The 22140-nt window shown below is 34.1% G+C and overlaps 1 protein-coding gene across 8 annotated transcripts in view; it reads right to left on the minus strand.

Moving 5' to 3' along the window:
* NOVA1 (NOVA alternative splicing regulator 1) overlaps window positions 1–22140 on the minus strand; it is a 153462-nt gene that overhangs the window by 129343 nt on the left and 1979 nt on the right. For 3 of the 8 annotated variants that reach the window (XM_054826956.1, XM_054826955.1, XM_054826953.1), the window contains exons 1-2: window positions 21135–21268; window positions 13494–13570 (exon numbers count right to left, since the gene is read on the minus strand). Coding sequence is in view for 3 of the 8 variants with exons in the window: in XM_054826950.1 (XP_054682925.1) it covers window positions 21135–21278 (144 nt within the window). In the remaining 5 variants the exon portion in view is untranslated. Of the gene's footprint in view, window positions 1–13493; window positions 13571–21134; window positions 21279–22140 lie in introns of those variants that run through there. The other 5 variants (XM_054826950.1, XM_054826951.1, XM_054826952.1 and 2 more) reach the window with 2 other exon arrangements.

Below are 22140 nucleotides of genomic sequence, written 5' to 3' on the forward strand. Positions count from 1 at the left end.
TGAGTACATCTTGTATTGAGCTGTACATACTGATATTCTCTTTGTTCACATTATTCCATTTTTTTAACTCTAAATTGAATTTAGCTCATTAGTTCATTTAGCATAAGCTATCAGACATTTTTGACCTAAATATTGTGAGATTGGGAATAACAATCTGCACAAACAGGAATGTTGCACAAATGATTATCAGGACTGTTCATCCACTCTTCCTAGTTACATTAAAAGAAAATTAGGTAAAGTTCTCATAACAAACAGCAGAGAGAGGTCAGGCCCAATCATTTTGAAGTATTACTCAAAATGCATGTAGTTTTCAGGAAATATCCTTTTTTTTTTTTTTTTAACTTCTATGGTATTTTAGTCTTAGAGTATACATCTGCATCAAGTTATGTAAATTCGACTATAGGATGTTAAGCAAATATTATGTAAGTAGTAGGTATTGATAAATGTTCCCACACTGCAACACAAGAATCCTTACAGCTAATATCCCAGGGTTTAGTCACATCAAATTTACACTAGTAATGTTTAAAATAATTGCTAAATTTACAAACACCCATAATATGATAGATGGCCAAATTTAATTTATAACTGTTCAAATCCACTGAATAAAAATGGAGGAAAAAAACCAAACCAAACCCAAAAAAACCCAACCACCACACCAACAGAAACAACCCCAGTAACTTCTACCACTGAGCTCAAAACTGGCTCATAAACCAATAACAGAGAAAAATAGTATAAACCAAACACAATACTGTTGCAGCAGCATAAGCACCTCAATATCATGGACGAATACAATTCCTTCTAGTAGCAGCATGTGAATAAGAAGGCAATACTTAGGACAAATAGACAATCTATTAGTGCCACTTTTAACTAGGAACGAAGTCCTTTGATATTTTCATGAAAGTATTTTTTTACTCACAACATGTAAATTTGCTATACTTTTTCATACATCAGTGTTGCCTTAACTTTTCAAAGGCCATTTTCCTATGTAAACAGTAAAAAAGGTAGCACTATTTCTCTTTTCTTTGAGCCAGCATTAGTAATAACCAAAGGTAAAGTATAACTTTGGAATAAAATTAATCCACTGCATCTGCAACCTTATTTTTTTAATATATAACCAACCTTACAGATCCCTCAAGAAATAGATTTGAAATGTATAATTCTTTGCTTACTTGAATATTCAGGGCCTAAGTTCAGCATAGTTCTTCACATTTTGACCTAAAGGATGCATTTTTTCCTCTGTTTGTATAACCTTCCCCCCGCTCATAAATAAGAGTTTTTTATGACCAACCTCATAAAATGTACACTTTAATAAAGAAATTGCTTCTGAAATGGATGCTTTTCAATTTTAAATTCAGAACCATTCTCTACTTGTAACTGTATCTAATTTTCTCAAAAATAGGTGAAAAGTTCTTCAAAACTAGCAGAAGAGAAGAGAGAAGGGAAAAGGAAGGCATAAGAAAAGTAGTATCACAATTCTGAAAAGTATCACCGCTCATTTTAGGACAAAAGTGGAGATCAGCTTACTTTTAAAAAGTCAATTCTGTTTAACACTTGCATAGAAAATAATGCTCACAGACCACTGAACAAATAGACATAGAAATACGAGCAAGAAAATTAGAGCATAAGACACCCACCACTTTCAATGGGGTAGAGCTCTCCACTTTGACTAGAAGCTTTATTCTAGAAAAGTAAAATGTTGTTGCAATATACTATGGAATGATGAAGAAAAAAGAATGGATAAAAGAAAGGATAAATAGAGAGTATTATTTTGGTAAGATTTTTAGGAAAACTTACGAAGAAAACCAGAATCCACTTTCATTTACTGTATTTAAAGGTAATCAGTCCTTCCCCACATCAATACAAAAACTTATTTTTTTTCTAATGGAGTTGTAAGCTTTGGGTCTACATGTTTTAAAATATCTTCTAACTATCATTAAAAAAGCTTTTAAATTCAGTGAAGATTAAGTGACAGTCACAAAACAACTTCATCTTAGTAATTACTTATCCTGATTGTTGATTAAAACCTAAAAATTAACATAAAGTGTTAAAAACCTGTGTTGCACATATACATAGTAACTGGAAAGTTTTTATTAATTTTGTAGGTTCTTCAAAAAAGACAAAGCCACTCCTCTAACTTTTCTTGATTCAGTCCAAGATACAAATTTTCATGACAAAAATTTATTAAACTAATTCTATAAACTTCCATTTAGCGAAATATACCTATAGCGATACCATTTCATGTTTCTAAATTTTCATCTAATGTCATACCAACACATATATGTGGTTCTTACATAAAACATACACATCACATTCCTACATGAAGTTAATTCCAAAACTGTTCTCACTTCCTGAACAGTAACTGGTGAGGTAAATTCCTTGGGGTAAAGGACAGATTTTTGTTCTGCGTTTCTACAGGAAACAGAATACAGGAATGCTGTGGGGTTCTTATGTGCTTATTCAAGACACAAAAATTTTCTTCAGGAAATAGGAAGGAATCAGGTTGTCAGCAAGCAATCTAAAACATAATCTATCTCACTCTGCACATATTGTGAGGGAACCTTGAACTGTAAAATACTTTCAACTGTAAAAATGGTCTTAGTACCACTTCTTACACAAATTTCTAAGAACTTAGAACTGACAAACTTTCTGTTATGCATTAAAGCACGTAGACTTAACAGCCCCTCAGAGTGGAACTGTGCAACACAATCTGAAAACAGATTTTATTATAAATTTTATTATAAAATTTCTCTATTACCAAGACAGCAGTTGTTACTATTTAGATGTGACTTTTGCTTCTCTTATCTAAATACACATATCAATTTACAGACTGATAAAAACTACAGCTACAGTCACTCCTAAAATTTAAGATAACCAAATCAAAGTTTTTTTAAAAACTTAAAAATTACTGACTCTATAAAAAAGCATTGTTACTGAAAGCTACTTTAAAAACAAAAATGTCTTTTATTTTAAAAAAAAATATTCTCATCCCTAACATACTCAAGCAGTCTGAAAACTCAAACTTTTCCCAGACTTCATGTTTAATCAAACAACACTCATCATGGGCCCAGAGCCATCAAAAAACTTCTCTATATTCCATTTCTCCTTTCACAAAAATCCCTGAGGTTACACAGAATTTCTTAAGACTCCAGTTTAGAAGTTGGTAACTTCTCCCAACTCTTTAGCCAAGGAGTTTAGAGATCCAACAGCTGAACATCGCTTGGATGAATTATTTGAAACTGGTTTCTCTTTACAGTACCATTTTCTTGTCCCTTTTCTAGAAATCAGCAGCAGCCTGTAATCCAGGCAAACTCTGTGAATTTCAGAGTGGGTCACACAAAAATATAACCATTGTGAACATGAAAGAAAAGGCAAAGAATAGGGAAATTACAAGAAAGTCATAACAGAACTCTAGAACAAAAGGGTAAGTTGTATCTAACATAGTACCACACATATGTAGGCACATATATCTTTGAAATGACCTAATTATTACATTTGCACAGATATGCAACAGCCATCCCAATATAAAAAGTTCTGTCCTTTTTTATAGACTATTGTAGATAATGCTTGAATGCCGATTATAAAACTTACTAAGACTGAGCTTCATCCCATGAAAATATTTGCAAATGGGGCAGAATTTTTAGAGTTGAAAAAACACTGCTTTGATTTCCTGTTTGCTTTTGCAAAAACACTGCAACAAATCTAAAAGCCCCCCATCCACGTTGCCAAAGCAGCAGCAGCAATAGTGTATACCATAGAACCAATCACTGAGAGTTTACAGAGTAGCTACAATCAATGGTGGGAAAAGAGCTCCTGAAACATCCACCTAGTAAAGGCTCCTCTCTCCTCCTCACCAATCTGTTCACACTCAACTGTCAGCATCTAGTTACAAGATTACATACCCGTTTCCACAGCTATTCCATGTAAAACAGAGATACAATTAACAACAGGAAATTGAATATATGAAGTCTTTCAGCTGCATGACTTTGATATTTCATTCTTTCAATTTAGGCTTGTGGAGGGCAGAGGCAATTGGTTGCATTTTTCATACGAACTTTTTTTAATGGCAAAAACCACAAAAGGGAAGCAAGCCTGAAAATGGATGAGGAGCATATAGAACATGAATGAAAATATAACTACAACCTCATACAAATTTGCAGAAAGCATGGTTTGTTTAAAGGTAATAGTGAACTGTCTAGAATGCCATGTTTAATTCCAACATAGTTTTCATTACCAACCAAACTAATTTTCAAGTCACACATTATTAATTTATGAACTTAATCAGATATTCATGTGACATTATGCCTGGAGTCACTTGACTCTTAAATTAGAACTTGTGAAAATTAGCTTAATACTAGGGTTTTTTGTGAAAAGAACCATGCATACGTTCAGGAATAAAAGTTACTGAGTGAGCAACAAATCCCAGTGCTAATGAAATCACAGAATTTCAGAAGTTCCTATTTGTCTTAAAAGACATTTCCATAGACTGGGGTTATGAATTATAGCTACCTGCAATAAGATGGAATTGGACTTAATGACCCAAGAGTATGATTGTATGAGTATGATGTCCCATTAATAGTTCTGTCAAAAAAGGATAGCACTTCTGTTCATTAACTAAATTACATTTATCTTATGAAAGGAAAAGAAATGGCCAGTTTGCTCTGCTATAAAAGTTTTGCCTTCCCACCAGCTTGTTTAAATAGTCTCATACAAGTAGGCACCAAGCTTATAGGGCACATTTTCCTTCATCATCCTCATCCTATTTCATTTAGGACATCTCTTCAGTGAGTACAGATGCCTCTGAGCTTTTCCCTTGTGGAGGAACTTGGAACTGGTAGCATCACCTCAATTTTGGGACAGGTGGAGGGCCTTAAAAGGGCTGTGGTTATGAGATTTTGTGGGGGTTTTTCTGGAATGACAGTAGAGAACTGGATTCTCTAATCCACAAGGTCCTTTCCACACCTACTTTCTAACAATTCACTTCAAATAGCTTCCCAAAAGACCTCTCGGTTGCCCTCTATATTATGTCCCTTTTGAACACTTAACCTGGAAGCTCTCCAGGAATGACATATCAGGGAATGTGGATAAGGACCTAACCAGCAGCCAGAGATGTAAATTCAATTAGTTTCTGTAACTCTTAGCAGTGTCTGCCAATATACCAAGACAAAATTGAGTGAAGTTTTGGGGTTCCTCTCCGCACACACACATTTTTAGTATGGCAAAATGTTTACGCAAAACAAAAAGGTTAATAATCCCTTTGGCGGGCTCACCCTGGCTAGCAGCTAAGCCCACAAGGCTGCTCACTCATTCCTCCCCCGCCCCGAGCAGGATGGGCAAAGAAAATAGGAAGAGCAAAAGCATGAAAAATCATGGATCCAGATAAAAACATTTTAATAAGTGAAGAAAAAGAGGGAGAAGACAAAACCAAAAATAAGTGATGCAAAGACAATCACTCACCACCTCCCATGGGCAGACCACTGCCCAGCTACTCTCTGAGCAAATATGCTACCTAAAACCCCCTTCCCTCTGTTCTGTAGCTAGGACAACGTTACATTGCATGGAACAGCTTTGGTCAGTTCACGTCATCCGCCTGGTTGTGTTCCCCCCCAACTTCTTGTGCACACCCAACCTACTCGCTGGGGGGTGGGCAGAGTGAAAAACTGAGAAGGCCTTGCCACTCTGCAGACGCTGTTCAGCAACAGATAAAACATGAGTGTGCTGTCAACACTTTTTTGGTCACAAATCTAAAATCTAGCAGCATACAAGCTGCTAAGAAAAAAATTAACTCCATCCGAGGCATACACAGTTGTATTCAGAAGTTTTGCTTTCCTCCCTTGACCTTTCTGTCATGTGTGACCATGTGACCAGTGATTTTTATCTACCTACACAGCATGGAAAGGCAAAATGTGAGGATTTTCACTACTGTTAACAATTCCGAAGTGCTTCGGATTGACGACTATTTTTGCCTTAACTTGTAGAACTGAGAGAAGTTCTACACTGAGAAAAATAGGCTATATGGAAAAAAGAGACTTTCCTTCTTTCCTCATTGTAGACATTTTATTACAGCAACATTCTGATCATCTCTCAACACTAACTGTATCATTATTTTTAAAAGTCTTAGAATTCTGAAGTAGTTAGAAACATCTAAAATATTATGAGGAACACAGTAGTCAAAGATTCCATGAAAAATACCGCAGCTCATAACCACCTTTTAAGTTATCAGAACCAGGGCTTTGCAAAGAAAAAGGTCTGCCATCATTACCTACAGGTTCATGAGAGGGAGTCAGTATAACAGAATTAACAGCTTTCAGCTGTAAAATTACAAATTCCAGCAATACAGTACATTAAACATGCCATTTGAGATATATGCCAACTTAAACTACCACATATGGCATATCTATCTAATTATCACAGTTTGTGTTTTCATATGCAGAGCTGTTCTAGTTTTTAAACAATGTGTCAAAATGCACCCTTTTATCTGAAAACAGAAAATGCTATCTTTTATAAAACCAGTAGGTCAATACTGTATTTTTAACATGCAGTACACTGCATGTTAAAAAAAAAAAAGAAAAAGGAAAAAAGAGAGAAAAAAAGATTAGAACGAGTCTCTCTAATGTTTTAGTAATGCTTTTAGCTTTTTAATTAGTAAAATGTTAAGGTGCAAAATTCATTTTAATAGTAAGAATAAGTTTCTCAATGTTAGTATTTTCAATTTTTATTTTTCCTTTCAAGACTTTAATTCACCTATTGACATACTAAGTCTTAACTGACAATGGACAAATAAAACAATTAAATGAGTCATTCTCCCAGTTTTGCAGCTGATTAAAAAATACTGTCAAATAGCACGTGTGCAGACATCAGTTGCAGTGAAGACAGACCTCACTTGTGTTCCTTCTTCATGTGCAATTTGACCTCACTCAGAACAATCGCTATTGCAGAATCATACATTCTAATTGCAGTTCAATACAAATCATGCCCTAAAATATTTGATTTCAGATTCCCCAGCTGGTGCTTGGTGTCACTTCAGCTGTTCAGAGGGATTATTTTTTTAATGTTTCTTTGCGTAAATAGGCAAAGAGCTCACACATAATTACCATGAAACATTACATAATCTTAATCTCTTCTTTTGCAACTCAAACAGCAACATGTATTTTTATACAATAAAATCAAAATTTGCATGGAAACAAGCAGTTAACACATTAGTAGCCTAATTACTATGTAATGTAGCAGACTTTCCAAATACTTTTGGTTCTTGTTCAGGAGTACAAAATAACAGTAAAGATACGCCCTTCAGTCATGAACTGCATTTTCCCCTGTCTCCCTCAGTTCTCAAAAGTGGTAGGTGGTATTTTTGATAACTTATTTCAACAGAAAGACAATATCAAGATAGACTTGAACATACTGTCTCATTCTAAAAACACAGATTACATTATAAATAAGAACATACAAGAGTTTAATTAAAGAAGTGCTTCCCCGTTTCTTTTTAAATGAACGTCAAGTCCTTGAATCTGCAATTGTCTTTACAGAAGGTTTCTATTAAGCTCAAAATTAAACACATGTAAAAATAAATATTTAATTTTTGCTTAAACAATTTGAAAGGTATTACATTTTTGAACACTAAACCAAAACTTTTTTTTTTTTTTACATTTTTATTTTCAATAAATAAATTAGGGAAAAACTTTTATAAGAATAAAGGCTTGTGTAAACAACTAGACTATTCAGAATATAGGAAAACCTGAAGTATTCCAACTTTTTTCCATATTGAAAAGCAGAATGGTGTATATATTTGATTTCTTCCACACATACTTCATCAATCTGTTCTCTGATAAAAAATCCAAAATATCCTTCTAAAAGATGAGTCAAAACATTTTATGTAATAAACAAAAAAGGATAATTTGACTTCATGATTACTATTTTAAGTCAAAATGACAGTATTTCCTTAGAATTTATTTTTGAAAAATTTACTTGTGCCTGCCTTTTAACATTTCAGATTAGAACTTCAATTACAGAATCCTTCCCACTAATTGTTTAGATAATTTTTGATAATTCAGTCAGTTCCATACTTACAAGTATCCTTTCTTGTGTTGCAACATATAATGCTTTTAACAAGAGCAATTATTTGCAAATGGAAATAGATTCTAGAAAATGTTTAGTTTGAAGAGGATTTGCAACTTAATCTGGATTAGATCTAACGCTTCTCTTAAAATAGACCTTTCAGCAAGACTGGCATACATTAACATAAAGCCAGTATTTTCCTACATGGAATTACTGAACAGATTTACAACTACAGTAAAAAGCCAGTCTATACATAAAGATGCAAAATTATTTTTTTAATATCAGAAAATCCAGCTACGTTTTAAACAAAGCCAAAGTATAATACAATTACAAAATACTGTTGATTATACACACTAAATTTTAAAAATTTGTCCTGCTTTTGGCATTAGTAAAGGGTCATATTTCTGCATTAAAAATTGAAAGGAACTTTTAAAACAATGTAAATTTTCTTGCAAAGAGACCATGAACTAAAATAAAAAGCGATAAGACTCTTATCCCAAAAGGAGAGAACATGTACATTTGGCAAGTTCATACTGATAACCTGTATAATATACCTATTTTTGATAAACACCTGTTTAACTGAAAAGGCATCCTACATGATCCTCAAAGCACATGCGTTATTCCTGTATTCATCATTTACTTGACTATATTAAAATTGAATCCAGGAAGAAAGACATCTCCAAATACAAACAGCTCTATCCAGCTGAGAAGTTCAAATACAGTTGTTGGCAAGGCTAGAAAATGGTGAGAACACATCCCGCCTTAGAGGAAAAGGCAGCAGTAAATGTTAACTACCATAGACGAGCACCAGGAAAAAAAAAATAAAAAATTCTTTTGCTCGAACAAGTAAAATCCTTAGAAAGGAGTCTTTTAACAAAAGACCTAAATTGGAATCATATGCAGGTTTGGTTTTCTTTGGTTGGTTGAGGGTTTTTTTATATATATACACACTACTATTCATCTATTCCTACGTGAAAACACACCAATGCGGGACTATGTAGACTGGACGTATATTCCACCTTATATAAATTCGGTACTTACCTGAATTCAATGTTTGTATACAGAAACTACTGGTAATTTTACTGCCTTCATAGGAGCGTCTCCACTTACTTTCTCGGGAAGCAGTGGCAAATAGGAAAGAAATTCTCATTTTAAGCCCTATGCTTAAGAGACAAGAAAAAGAATTTGTATTCCTTTTTGCTGAAAGTAATAGAACATCAGCAGTGGAAAGGTGGAAGAACTGTATCTCACTGCACTAACCTGCATATATAAAGAGTCTGGACAACTTTAAGAAATGCTCAACTTCAGTGGAATATTTGATCTCAAGCAACACAAAGCATGGCAAACAATTCATTAGGTTTTGATTACTTCCAAAAATCTTCACTCTATCTAAAAATGGGAAGTTTTACTTACCACAAAATCTGAATTCATCAGAGTGATGGTTATATTTTACTGGCAGAATTTCCATTCTGAACATCGAGTATAAAAGTGGAAGTAAAAAAGACCATGCATGTTAAACTGCTTATGAAATAAATTACAAATTTTCCTGTGCTTAGAACACATTGAACTATTACTCTGAGATTCAGAATGTAAAAGTTTTTAGAGGGAAAACTTGGAGCTCTAAAAAATAACTTGAAGATTAAAAATTGAAATTAAATACCTGTTGAGACTGAATCACTGGGTTTTTCCCAAGCAAGCAGCATACACATAGTATTTTTTTGGATGAAATACATCTTTCTAACAATCTTCAGCTTTTGTAAGATGGCTTGCCCAGCAAGATTCCTCAATTTCCCCCATGGAAGGGGGCAAGCATAGGGGACATCCCATACCTTGAAGTAGATGACACCAGTACGTTACTTCTACCCAGAAGAAACATTGATAAGAAAAATCCAATGTGAAAACCATCTTTTGCTTTTGAGCAAGGGGAAAAGAAAATGAGGAAGTGATAAACACCCTTAGAATCCAGCATTTAAATACTAACCTGTTTAAAGCAGAGTGAAACTAAAAATTATTCAATACGGAGAGATAAAGTCTACTCAATCTTGGTCTTTCCCTCTACATAGAGACATACCTACGAGGATTCCAGAATATCTATGTATCTGAATCTGCACTACAGTTCACACATCTGTTTGTTTATAAACTGAGATCACTTCACATAAAATATGTCATCATTCTCCTTTGGCTTGCCAATAAACTGCATTACAATTCAGTAGATAACTACTAACAGCACTTTTTCCTTTAAATTAGCATTGCAACATTACACCTCTTTTTAGACCTACTGAGGTAGGTCATACTACAAATAAGAAATTTATAATAGTTCCTGAAATACTTTTATTTTTAAGCACACTTTACTTGAATATCAGACAGCGATCATCAGCTTATCTGCACCTCCCAAGTAAGCATACTTTACAATACAGAAACTTTGTCACACAAAATTAGTGCTACTAATATACACTAATTTACACCAAAACCCCTATGTGCTTTCTTAGTTCTGTCTTCACAGAATCTTTGACAGGAAAAATACATCCAGATTAAGACAACTACTGAGAACATTACAATCACCTATTCTGATCTCCAATGCAATAACATTTCACAGAAAAAAAATCCCTGCATTATCCTAGGAGCCTACTCAAGTATATCCATATTTTCAGAAAAAGGTCATTACATTTCAATTGCAATTGAAATACTGCAACCCTTAGTAAATTGTTGTCATCACTAGAAACAAGGCACCCAAATCACAACTGGCCATTCTAGTCAAAAGCCAAATACTTAAACATAAATAAATAATGAAAAAAATCAATGATCTCCAGACAGCCAATATAAAGCTGCCAAAATTTACAAGCAGAGACTTCTTTACAGAAGAAAACACACAAAAAGAATTTTGCATAAGATGAAACTTAAATTCCTGGATTAGCCAACAGTGAAAGCATGGTAGTCATTTACACAACATGTTAATAAGTTATTCTGTCAAAAAAGGACAAAAAGTGGATAAATAATGAGGAGTTCCTTTTTCCTCATTCTGAGCATATGCATGTGTGTTGGCAAAGGGAAAAATCAAGGTACTTATTTTACAATTATGGATGACTAAATGTTGTACCCTTCTCTTGTCTGCATCCTCCAAATCAGAACGTGCTAAACTAACAAAGTGTGAAGAACAGAACTGGAACTACTTCTGAACATCAAAAGTGACGTTCTTTCAGACAGTAAGTACTATCAAAAACATGAGCCATTGGAAAAGATAATAGAGAAACAACAATGATTAGCTACTAATCAACAAAGTACCATTTAAAAACTGAAATAAAAATTAATATTAGCAAGCTATAAATATATTATTTAATTCTAACATTGACCTTGACTATCTATGTCTTTAAGACTAGAAGGTTATAAAATATTTGCATAAACTGAGGAGGTTTTGTTTTTAAAAGGTACAGGAAAACTAAAGAAGGACAAATATAACTGACCATTTCATTGACTTTCTTATCAGGAATATGCAAGACTAAAGCTCTGAGGATAGCAATTGTGTGTGGCTTTCTACATACACTTAAAAATAAACAACCCAACTAATTTAAAATCTGAGTACTGGAGGAACCATTTGTTTCCTTCTTCTAAATACTTGCTATTCAGGGAAAGAAATTAACTCAAGTAAAATGAAGAGCTATTGGCTACATAAGGTAAGTTCCTTTTTATAGAGGCTCTTTCCTGTTCAATCCTAAGAGTTTACCTGCTCATCACACAAAATTATCCCATCTTTTTTCTGGTTGTTTGGGATCAATTAATCAGAAAAAAAGAATTTATTCATTTAACATATCATGTTGGCACTTACTAGAACAGCTAGTCATAGATGTAGATCCATTCAGAACTAGACAGCTTATAAAATTATAAAATACATATTTTATTATTGTTAAAAGCAGTGCAAATACTAGATGAGCACTTGGCATTACCAACCTACACAAAACACACAAAAAATTTATAACCCTGAAAAAAAAACCAAACAAACCTTTGTAAAGTTAACACTTCCTTTTTTCTTTTTTGAGCATTTCACTATGCTAGAAATTAAATGTTGCTTGAGGAAAAGTAATCTCAACAAAAACTGGCAGACTTAGGTGTGCTGCACTGCACAGTAAAAGACTCAGAAGTTGGAAAGTGGTATCATTATAAGGAGTTCCTTGGGAATCCATATTTTACTTTAGATTGACAGAGTTGCCAAGTGTTCATCTAATAGAGTAAGTAGAAGACATACAAAGAATGAAGTGTGCACACACATGCAAGACAGAAAACAAATCCCATACATGTTCTATGTCTAACACTTCTCATTGCAACAATTCATTTTTATAAAACTTTAAGGCATCCAGTAGCAGCGTTTCATTGCAGATCTTTGAAAATCAGCACAGACAGAATGCTGGAAGAGCCTCTTTTGTTCCACAGAAGTTTTCTTCAAATCCAGGTTAATAAACTGCTAAAAAGCCACCTATTTCCCTTTTTTCTTTTTTTTTTTTTTTAATTCCTCAGGAAAACTGTTGATAGGCTGCCCGATTACAATAAAACATAAATATTCTACAACTCCAGCTCAATACTGCTGCCAAAATGGTACCTGCTGCAGCACCTGAATTGCTGCTGTTGCTACTACTATACACTATCCTACTTACACTCTGTCATTTCCTAATGCCAGATTACAGATGCGGATAAAATGTAAACCTCAGCTAGACCAAGCTCCAACTCGTCATATGGCCCAGCTGATCTTTCCTCCCCCTTCCCTCATAGCCATGCCATTTCACTGTCCAACTCTTTGAGAATACACTCTGATATAGTTTTAATTCTATAAGCACATTGGATACTCCACGAAGCCAACTGAATGGACACTTTCCATTTCCTACTTTTCCAGTACATGACTTCATATAAATATTTTCAATAATTTATGTTATAAAAAGGAAGACTCCACAGTTGTATATTCAGTTAAATATTTGTAATTTTTCATGTACAGTTTGAAAATGAGTGTTTAGAACACACTAGGAAGATAATAAATTGCTGCTGCCTCTGATTATCTGGTTCTCTACAGAGAATTTTCTTCCCCATATTACCAATGAAGAATCTAAAAAGAACTAAAGTCACTACTTGAAAATAAAATAAAATACATGTACATACAAATCTTCCAAGAGCTTTGGAGGTGTGCACTATGGTTCTTGATTCAAGCAAACAGGTGCCACTCTATGAAGTGGGGGAAAATAGTACAAATGTGTGAAGCTCTTTATGTGGGAAATTACAAGAGAGTTAAATGGCACTGAGCAAGGCACAAAAAGTGCTTTTAAAATAGAAACAAGGGAACATGCAGAGAACCTCAGTATCTAATTTAATTAATGATTGAGAATGCAAAGGCTCCAACTGGTGAAACATTAGCAGCAGCCATGAATTTCACTGTAGTTCTGTATAACAAGTAATCTTACCTGAGTGATTCTCAAAAAAATGTCAACACATCGATTGTATTTTTCATCTGATCCTGTCAATGCTGAGATGACAGGCCCTGCAGGATGCAGTGAGAGATCAATGATGAAAAACAGATGTTTAGTCTTTCACAATCAAAACCTACAAGACCAGGCAAATATGAAATTTTGTCTGAGATTCATGCTTCTTTATATAAAAAAAAAAAGCTAATGTTACATAATCACTTTCATATACATAAGTTTACAAGGGTATCTCTTCCTCACTTACAAGGGATCTGACCCCAGACCATTCATATCACCAATGTATAACTTTAAACCGGGTCCCTAATATACTATTCTTTCAAGTGCCCTCTGGTCACATAGCTACTTATTTACATCAGCTTCTTTATACATAAACCTATATTACCTGGCCTTTCATGAAGGAGACTTAATTTTGTCCATCAATTATGCAGAACACAAACCTTACACAAAATTTATTGCAATTCAGAAGTTGAGAAGAGCAATGCACAATAGTATTGTTCATAACTAGCTCAAGCAAAGAGTGATAAATTCATATTCAAAAGTTACAAAGGCATGTTAGCATTGTACAGTTGGGAGCTGACTTCCATAGATGTGTTTCCAAATCCTGTCTTAAACTGACAGTTCAGTCAGACCAGTTAAATACTTGCAAATGAATTTTAATTCTTGGCTATAATCAAGAACAGCACTTTTAATATTAAAAGTAAACCCCAATCAGATTCAACCATAATTAATTATCAAACATGTTAAAGTGAAAACAAGTTAATATGGGGGGATGGGAATTTAGGTAGCTGTCATTTTATTATGTATTAAAATATTTAATAATCTATTAAATATAGGGGAAATTTAAAACAGAATTTCCTGACAATCATTTCTCTATTTTAAATCAAAATACAACTAATGTAGTTAATCCTTATGATACTATGAATAATCACAAACTGGGATGCAGATACCTCTGAAATCAAAACAAAAATAAGACGGAATAGAATCTTACAAGTTTGTAATGTAACATTTAAAACATCTCAAGGCTAAACTCTGGTTTGATATTTCCTTTGGGGGATGGAAAGGCAGAATGGCCCTGAATACCAGGGTGAATGTAAGGATCCTGATAGTTTCCTGAAGCCATGTCACGCAATCAGGAAGAAGACAGCAGTATATCTACAGTAAATTAATAGTCTCGCACATGCACAGCACACTCATTTATTCTAACTGCCAAATACCAAAGTCCAATTTTACATGTTTCCATGTTACTAGAAATCCTTAAAAGGGTCACAAGACTGAGCTAGCCAGCAAGAGCACCAGGCATACCCCACTACAGAGCATACTACAGTACACCAGAAATTCATACCAGACACAAACGATATAATTCTTTTTGTTTACAGACAATTGTATTTGTTGTCAAAATAAACACAAATATTTTTGCTAAGTCCATTATAACGGTGACATTTCAAAAACATGTTTATCAGCTTCATTACTCCACAGATATATTTGATAAACAGGAAAAATGTATTACAGTTTTAGATTGAAGTACATTAAGAATTTTAGGCTAGTGTCAAACAAATCCAATCAGAAAACCAAACAGCCTACCTAGAAACATGACCATCAATAACAGTCGAAAAAGCAGCCTTTCCATTCCTACTACGTATTGCGTTTTATACCATGACACTGCAGCCTCTGAGGGTCAGATTAATTAAGATCAACAGCAGCTGCAGTGCAACGTGAGAAGCACACTGCCACAGCTCTCACCAGTCCAGCCCAATTACCTGCAGCATTCCAACACTGGACAACTGACAACTACCATACTCCTCACCAAGTCATTAACTCCCACTGGCCTACTGATAAATGTTGAAAACAAACCTTTTTTTAAGATGGACTGCAAAGCTGACTGCACCTGCTGCAGGATGCAGTGATGAGTCCCAGAGAGATGTTTGCCAGTCAAACCTTTACAGATGTTGCTTAACTTTATGCTAGAGCTGTGTCCAAAGACGGAAATGAGATAGTAATCAGGCACAAGCTCTCCTCCCAAATCCCTCTGAGCTCCATTTCTAAAAGCCAGTCTGACAAATTCACTGAATCCAAGATTTTCTTCCCTGGCCAAAAAGCTACTGATCACTGGCAAAATAAATTTGGTGGTCAACTACTGAGGACAATATCTAAGTTAATGCAATTAATTAAAGAACAAAGAAGATCAAAGAGTATTTGAAAAAGGTTTTGCTTGTTACAGGTTGCAACCATTAAGAAAAGCGAGAACATGTTTCTCTTACTGCATGAGGGAGAAGAGGAAAACAAGAGATTCAGACATTGCCTGTTTATATTTTTTAAATATATAGCTCGAAGACCTATGTTCTGACAAATGTCCAGTAAAACTTTGTTCTACCTGCAAAACACCATCGATGTATGGAAATTTGAAACTTTGTGAAAGAGTAAAATTTAAAATTTTCATTGCATACCAACTGTGGCTATTTTTCTTAGGTTTTGTTGTCTTTTTTTTCCAGAATGCATGAGTCCACAAAATAGATATTCTTAATGAATCTTTACAGAAATCTCAACTTTATCAAAAAACAATACTGTTACTAGAAGCTTTCTAATCTACTGAGAATCATTTGGTTTTCAATTATATTGAAAACCAGACAAAATGAATCACAAGAAAAAAGTCCAAAGTTATTAAATATGGCATTTCCCTGTGATAACAGCCATCCTCACTTTGTTCTTTATTTTGCCAACCAAGTGCACATATAATTAGTCTGTATCATTTATTAACGTTAGACTAACCATTCCAAATCTATCACAAGCTGTTTTAAACCTTTCTTATACAAAACAAAGTCAGAGCACTTTTGTGCAAACCAAAACCATTTACTATGTCAAAGTTTATTCACTTATTAACATGAAAAAGTCCCTACATGTAGAAGAAATCAGTGCAAAATTTCTACTTAAACTTCCACTCAAAAATTCTCTAAGCCTACCAAATGAGAAGCTGCTAAGCAATAGTATGCTGGGTGAGTTAGATATGTAACAATCTCAAGATCATGTCAAGTTATATATTCAGTTTCAGCTTCCTTTTAAATATAAAATACTAAGGATCTTTTGGCTAACAAGCTAACTTTTTTTATTCTGTTCCAGTAACCAGGCAACAGACAACTGTCCAACTGAGAATTATCTCTCTGAACAGCTGGCAATCAACACTTGGGGGTTTTTGGTGGTTGTTTTTGGTTTTGGGGTTTTGTTTGTTTGGTTTGTTTTTTAACTAGTAGAAAGATCAGTAATTCCAGTGATTACTTTACAAACCTACACAGCTCTAGATTCCACCTCTGAAATCTCTACTCACTGTTTAGTCATTTCCTCAGTGCCATTATCCCCAAAGTTACTCATATAAGTAAATGTTTACAACAGAATCTGAAAATCTTAGATATATACTTATGAAGTCTCAGTTAGCTAATGTTAACACTTTAGAAATTATTAGAAGTATCAAGAATAAAAGTGAGATGCATTTACTGATGCATGACAAACCACCTTCAAGGAAGCACGACAACAGACAGCTAATAACTATCGCCATTCTCGCTTCTAACTCCATTACTCTTTTTTCTCTTCCATAGTTGAAAAAGCAGTATTTCACTTCAACATTATTTCAAGTGTTGATTTTTAAAACAGATTATTTTCCCTACTAGACTTTAGGTTATTTTTAAGAGTTATAAATTAACATGACAATTCCTTTATTATATAAAGAAAATAATAATGTTGAACCAAGCTTGATATATTATGCCTTCCTCCTTTCTAACAGTTTAATAGGAGTAATGAAGCTAGAAAGTGAACTTATTAATTATAAATTCTTGTACAGTTGTGTTACTTACACATTCAACATGTTTGAAAGGTTTTTAAGAATCAGAAAAAGAGACTTTTGAAAAGGGCACTTGCACAATGATTAGCTAGACGATCAAGCTCCAGTAATACATGAATGTTTCAAAAAATCTGATATTCAAACATGAAACATCTCAAATACAAGTCACTTGGTAAAAACATAACATCGCCACACAACACTTCATACACTCTCTACACGAGACGGGGCAGGAAACTCCCACCTTTTGTATTTTCCAAATGTTTAGATCACTACTGATTAGAAATCTGCTATAAAAACAACACAACTAATCTATTGTTAAAAGCAGTAAAATCTTATCCCCATTTAATTATGTTTTTATTAATCTCTGCTCTTAATATGATCTAATTTCAGTACACATATGACTTCATATTCCAATAAATTGAAAAACACTGACCGAGCTCAAATTCACTCAAGCACCAAGTTCAGACCAGGCAAGATCCTGTTGCAAGATAAACAACATGATGCGTTGTAACAATTTTGTGCGTGTGTGCGCGCATATGTGTGTGTGTACGTGTGAGACTGGGGCGGGAGCACAGAAGGAGAGAGCAAGAGTGCATGAGAGAAAGCAAGCAAGCGAGAGTGCGCGCCAGCATTCGCAATGGAAAAAAATACATATGTCCAGAGTAGTTTTCAGTCCAGTGCTCACTACAATTCAGAATGGAGAAACAGATAAGACAATGAGAGCTTAATACAACAGAAATACTGACTCTTTTTTTATATTATTCAAAATAAAACCATACATTAAAATAGCTTCACAGAATGACCACTTTCTTTAGTTCACTTCGTTAACATTAAAGTAGCATGGCTACACCTGTACTTAAATTTTGAACCAGAACCTACTAGTCAATACGCACTCTGTACCTCTCTGCAGAAAGGATCGGCACCATTAAGTTTAAAAGTAGGGCATATTTTGCCATTTTAATTTCTTTTCCACTAATCTAGGGGGACAAGCCTGAACAGAAAAGAATCAGGGATAATCTAAGCACAATAACCATAGTCAAATTGCAGAAATCCAGACAATTAGAAAAAGTTAGCTGATAACCTGAAAAGAGAACAATAAATTGTGTACTCAAAAAATAAGACTGTAGTGGACCGTAATGTATTTATATACTGCTTCCTATTTTGTAAACTAACATGTTCAGCGAAAAGCTGTTTTTTCCTTCAATTTCTTGTAATTAGAGCTGCCATATAATTCTTCAGTAATTATGTCACCTTTTGATGCACAAAAATAATTCCAACAGAAATCAGTCTGCATAGTGAAGTCCTATATCACAGAGGAAAAAAAAAAAAACACTATTAGATCATAGAAACTACTCATGACTTCTGTATTACAACCAACTTCCTCCTTTCCAAATAGCAACTTACTCAAACTGTGCTAAAACTTTTCAAAAAAACCCAGAAAAGTTTCACAGAAGCTTCGGCGAGAGAACTTTCCATAGCAAAATATACATTAAACACATTTATAGTCACAAGCATCAGAGGTATGGACTAAGTAACTTCTATTAGGAAACAGTAATTGTTTAAGAAACTTCAAAAGTAAAATAAACCGTATCTTTATATTAGCTATTTCACAAGGTTTGTATTCCCTAACACTATATGAGTACGAGAGTCTGGAAGAAACCCAAAAGCCATCAGCTCAGGGAATGCCAGGACCTCCGAAAATTCCATGGGCTGGTGGTCAAACGCAAACAGAAAGACTAACGAGAGCTAGCCACGCTGGAATACATTTCTCATCCCTGTTCCATGCTCTAGCAGGTTATCGGTCACCAACTTCCTTAAAACACTCATTTTCTACACGACACAATGTGGCTGCAAATTCAAAGCAGACTGTATGAAGCCAAACTGGAACTTCATTTGCACCTGTTACAGTGAAACTGCTTGAGCCTCACTGCCATAGTTATTTATATTATTACTACTGATTTTAAGAGACAATGTGTTTGTCACAAACGTTTTTACACACGTCATTCTAGCTTGCTAATTTTTATTTTTCAAAGGTTCTTCTGCTACTACTGCTGTATCTTTACAATTTGCTACACAAAAAAATATGTAATTCTGATTTAATCAGAACACAGAAGAACTATGCTAGAGCACTGAACAAAAGATCTAATCTTTGGAGCGCCCTTTCCAAGTGAGTGTAAATAAACTGTAGTAAAATGAAAAGACTTGTAATTTGGTATTTGGAATATTCTTCATAAACACCAATTTTCTGTAACATCCTTGCATATCTGATACCACCTCATGTATAATGCAGAAAATCTATTTCATTTTCAGCTATTGACAGTGAATTTAATTTACTATTGCGGCTCTTTACCCAGATTATGTTATTAATTCTGCAATCAGGCTCTTTTGAATGCTTTTATTTCTTCTAAGAGTTTTCACAATTCTACATTGATTTTTTTTTTCCACTCTAACATACCTTTCAAAATAAAAGACCATTTTTTCTAACTTCCTGAAGAAAATTAAAAAAAAAAGACAATAAACATCAATTCATAAGCTGTACCTTTCAACAGAAAAAATCTACATGCATCACTGTAACCTCTGGTAGTTAAGTATTATAAACTAGATTAATTAAGGAGATGTACAACAGGTGCATTAAAATTTCCACATCAAAAAATCATCACTGTAAATAGACCACAATCTCTCCATTAATAAAAAAATTATTCACTTCTGCTTGACACTAAAGTTAGAGGATGGGAAAGCTAAATGCTCCAATGTTAGTGTTCGTTTACATCCATACCAACTGCCTTCACTATTTTGTAGAATTCAGTCGTCTTGTTAAACTAGATCAAATGCAAAGCAGCTCTTATTTTTCCAACAGAAGAGTAGTTAACAGCCAGTCAACTCAATTCTAAATCACCAGTTATTCTTCAAAATAACAAAATCGTAAAACCAAAAAAAAAGTGCTAGCTATGTTGTCATTTTGCATCAGTTTTTAAAAAGTCCTCTAGAACAAGTTCGATTATTGAATGCTAATTTGTTCATCTTTGGGAAAAAAATGATTAGTCAATTGCAGAAGCTAAAATCTTGTATATCATTATGTAAGAGTCTCTCTTCAGAAATCTTATAAAGGAAAAATGCTAAATCAGGTATTTATTATTGTTATATGCAAAATTTAAAAACTTCTTTCTTGTGCATTAATATAGTTGATATAAAATCCTCATTTCTTTATTCATCCAGAGTATTTCACTTTTATAATAGAGTTTTCTTCCACCATCATGATAAACATAACATAAAGAATATATAAAGAGCAGCACTTGTCCTCTTTACTTCACTCCAGAGCCAATGAACAAAGCAGTGAAGCAGAAAGAAGGTACATAATGGATTTAAAGTAAATGGCCCATTCTTTAAGAGGCGGCCTCTCATTTTTACTCATTCTAGCTTAATTGTCATTACAATGTCTGGAAACTTCAAACGAACAACTATTTTTACACCAGCTGGCAAGTTGGTTCCTTAAAGCTAGATTTATTTTTATTTTAAACTAAAAAACAAAGCAATCAAAATGTTAAGGAAAATACTCTTTCGCAAGATTGTAAACATCTTTAAACACATTTCAAGCAGTTAGTGCCCAGTCCATTCCATATACCAAGACAGACAGAACATTTATATTCACTGTTGCACTTTGTAACATACTTTTCTGAGAGATAATGCTTCCAGCTGCACTGGAAGCTTAGTTGATATATGAAGCACACTGACATGTACATACACATCCCTTGGGATTTAAAAATAAAGAATTGGCTAATTTTTGCACCTACCTGGGTAAAAATCTTTGGATTTAGAGAGCTTGATGGTGGCCCCAGTCTCTTTCTGCAACTGAACAATTGTCTGTCCTCCCTTCCCAATTATAGATCCAGCAGCATAACTAGGTATGAGGACCTTTAGAAAATACTGGCCGTCCTCTGAAAAATTGAGATATGCATGGTTAATATGGCTTACAAACTTTGATTTTTCCTCCCCAGACCCACAAATAAACAAAATGTTACATCTTTAAACTCATCCAGTAATTCATGCATTTACATCTGACCAGTTGCGTCATTCTACAAGACATGTTTAGACTATGTCTTTGACATTTTAAAATATGTGTTTATTCTGAGCAAATTAAAGAATCCACATAGATTCCTTAATTCAGTAAAAGAATAAGAATGAAATACGAATTATATTTCAAAGGTAGATTTTTTCCCAATGGTAACTACAGCACGCAGAAATGATCAGACCCCTTTAAAAAAAATAAAGCCCTGCACGAAAACGTGCCTAGTGACAACTACAACCTTGCTTGAAAATACTGCAAAAGAAATGCCAAAACTAAGAAGGAATGAATTGTAAATTCTGATGGGCTATTTGTTTGTCATTAGCAAACACATGAGAATAGCAATTAGCTATTGCCTGCATTCTTCTTAAGTGAGCAAAACGACTACTCTGCTACCAAATAACCCACCCAAAATGTGGGGTTTTATTCCATGCATTTCAGCCACTGCCAAGAAAACAACTCAACATTGGTGCGGATGAAATCACTTGCCTAAGTAATCCTGATGTATTCCTTTAGCACTTCTTAAGCGACAATGATCTCTTTTAAGCTCATTAATTAAAGGACATTAAGAAGAATTTTTACCAATTGATCAAAAGCCTAAGACACTTATTTTAAATACACTTAAAAGGTGACGAGATAGACAATACCAGTCTTCTACCCACCACTAGCGTTAAAAGCACACAATCGGAAGAGGAAAAGAAAAACAAAAAACAAAAAACCCCCAAACAAACATA

This window comes from Grus americana, chromosome 5 (genome assembly GCF_028858705.1).
Source record: "Grus americana isolate bGruAme1 chromosome 5, bGruAme1.mat, whole genome shotgun sequence".
NCBI classification, from domain to species: Eukaryota; Metazoa; Chordata; class Aves; order Gruiformes; family Gruidae; genus Grus; species Grus americana.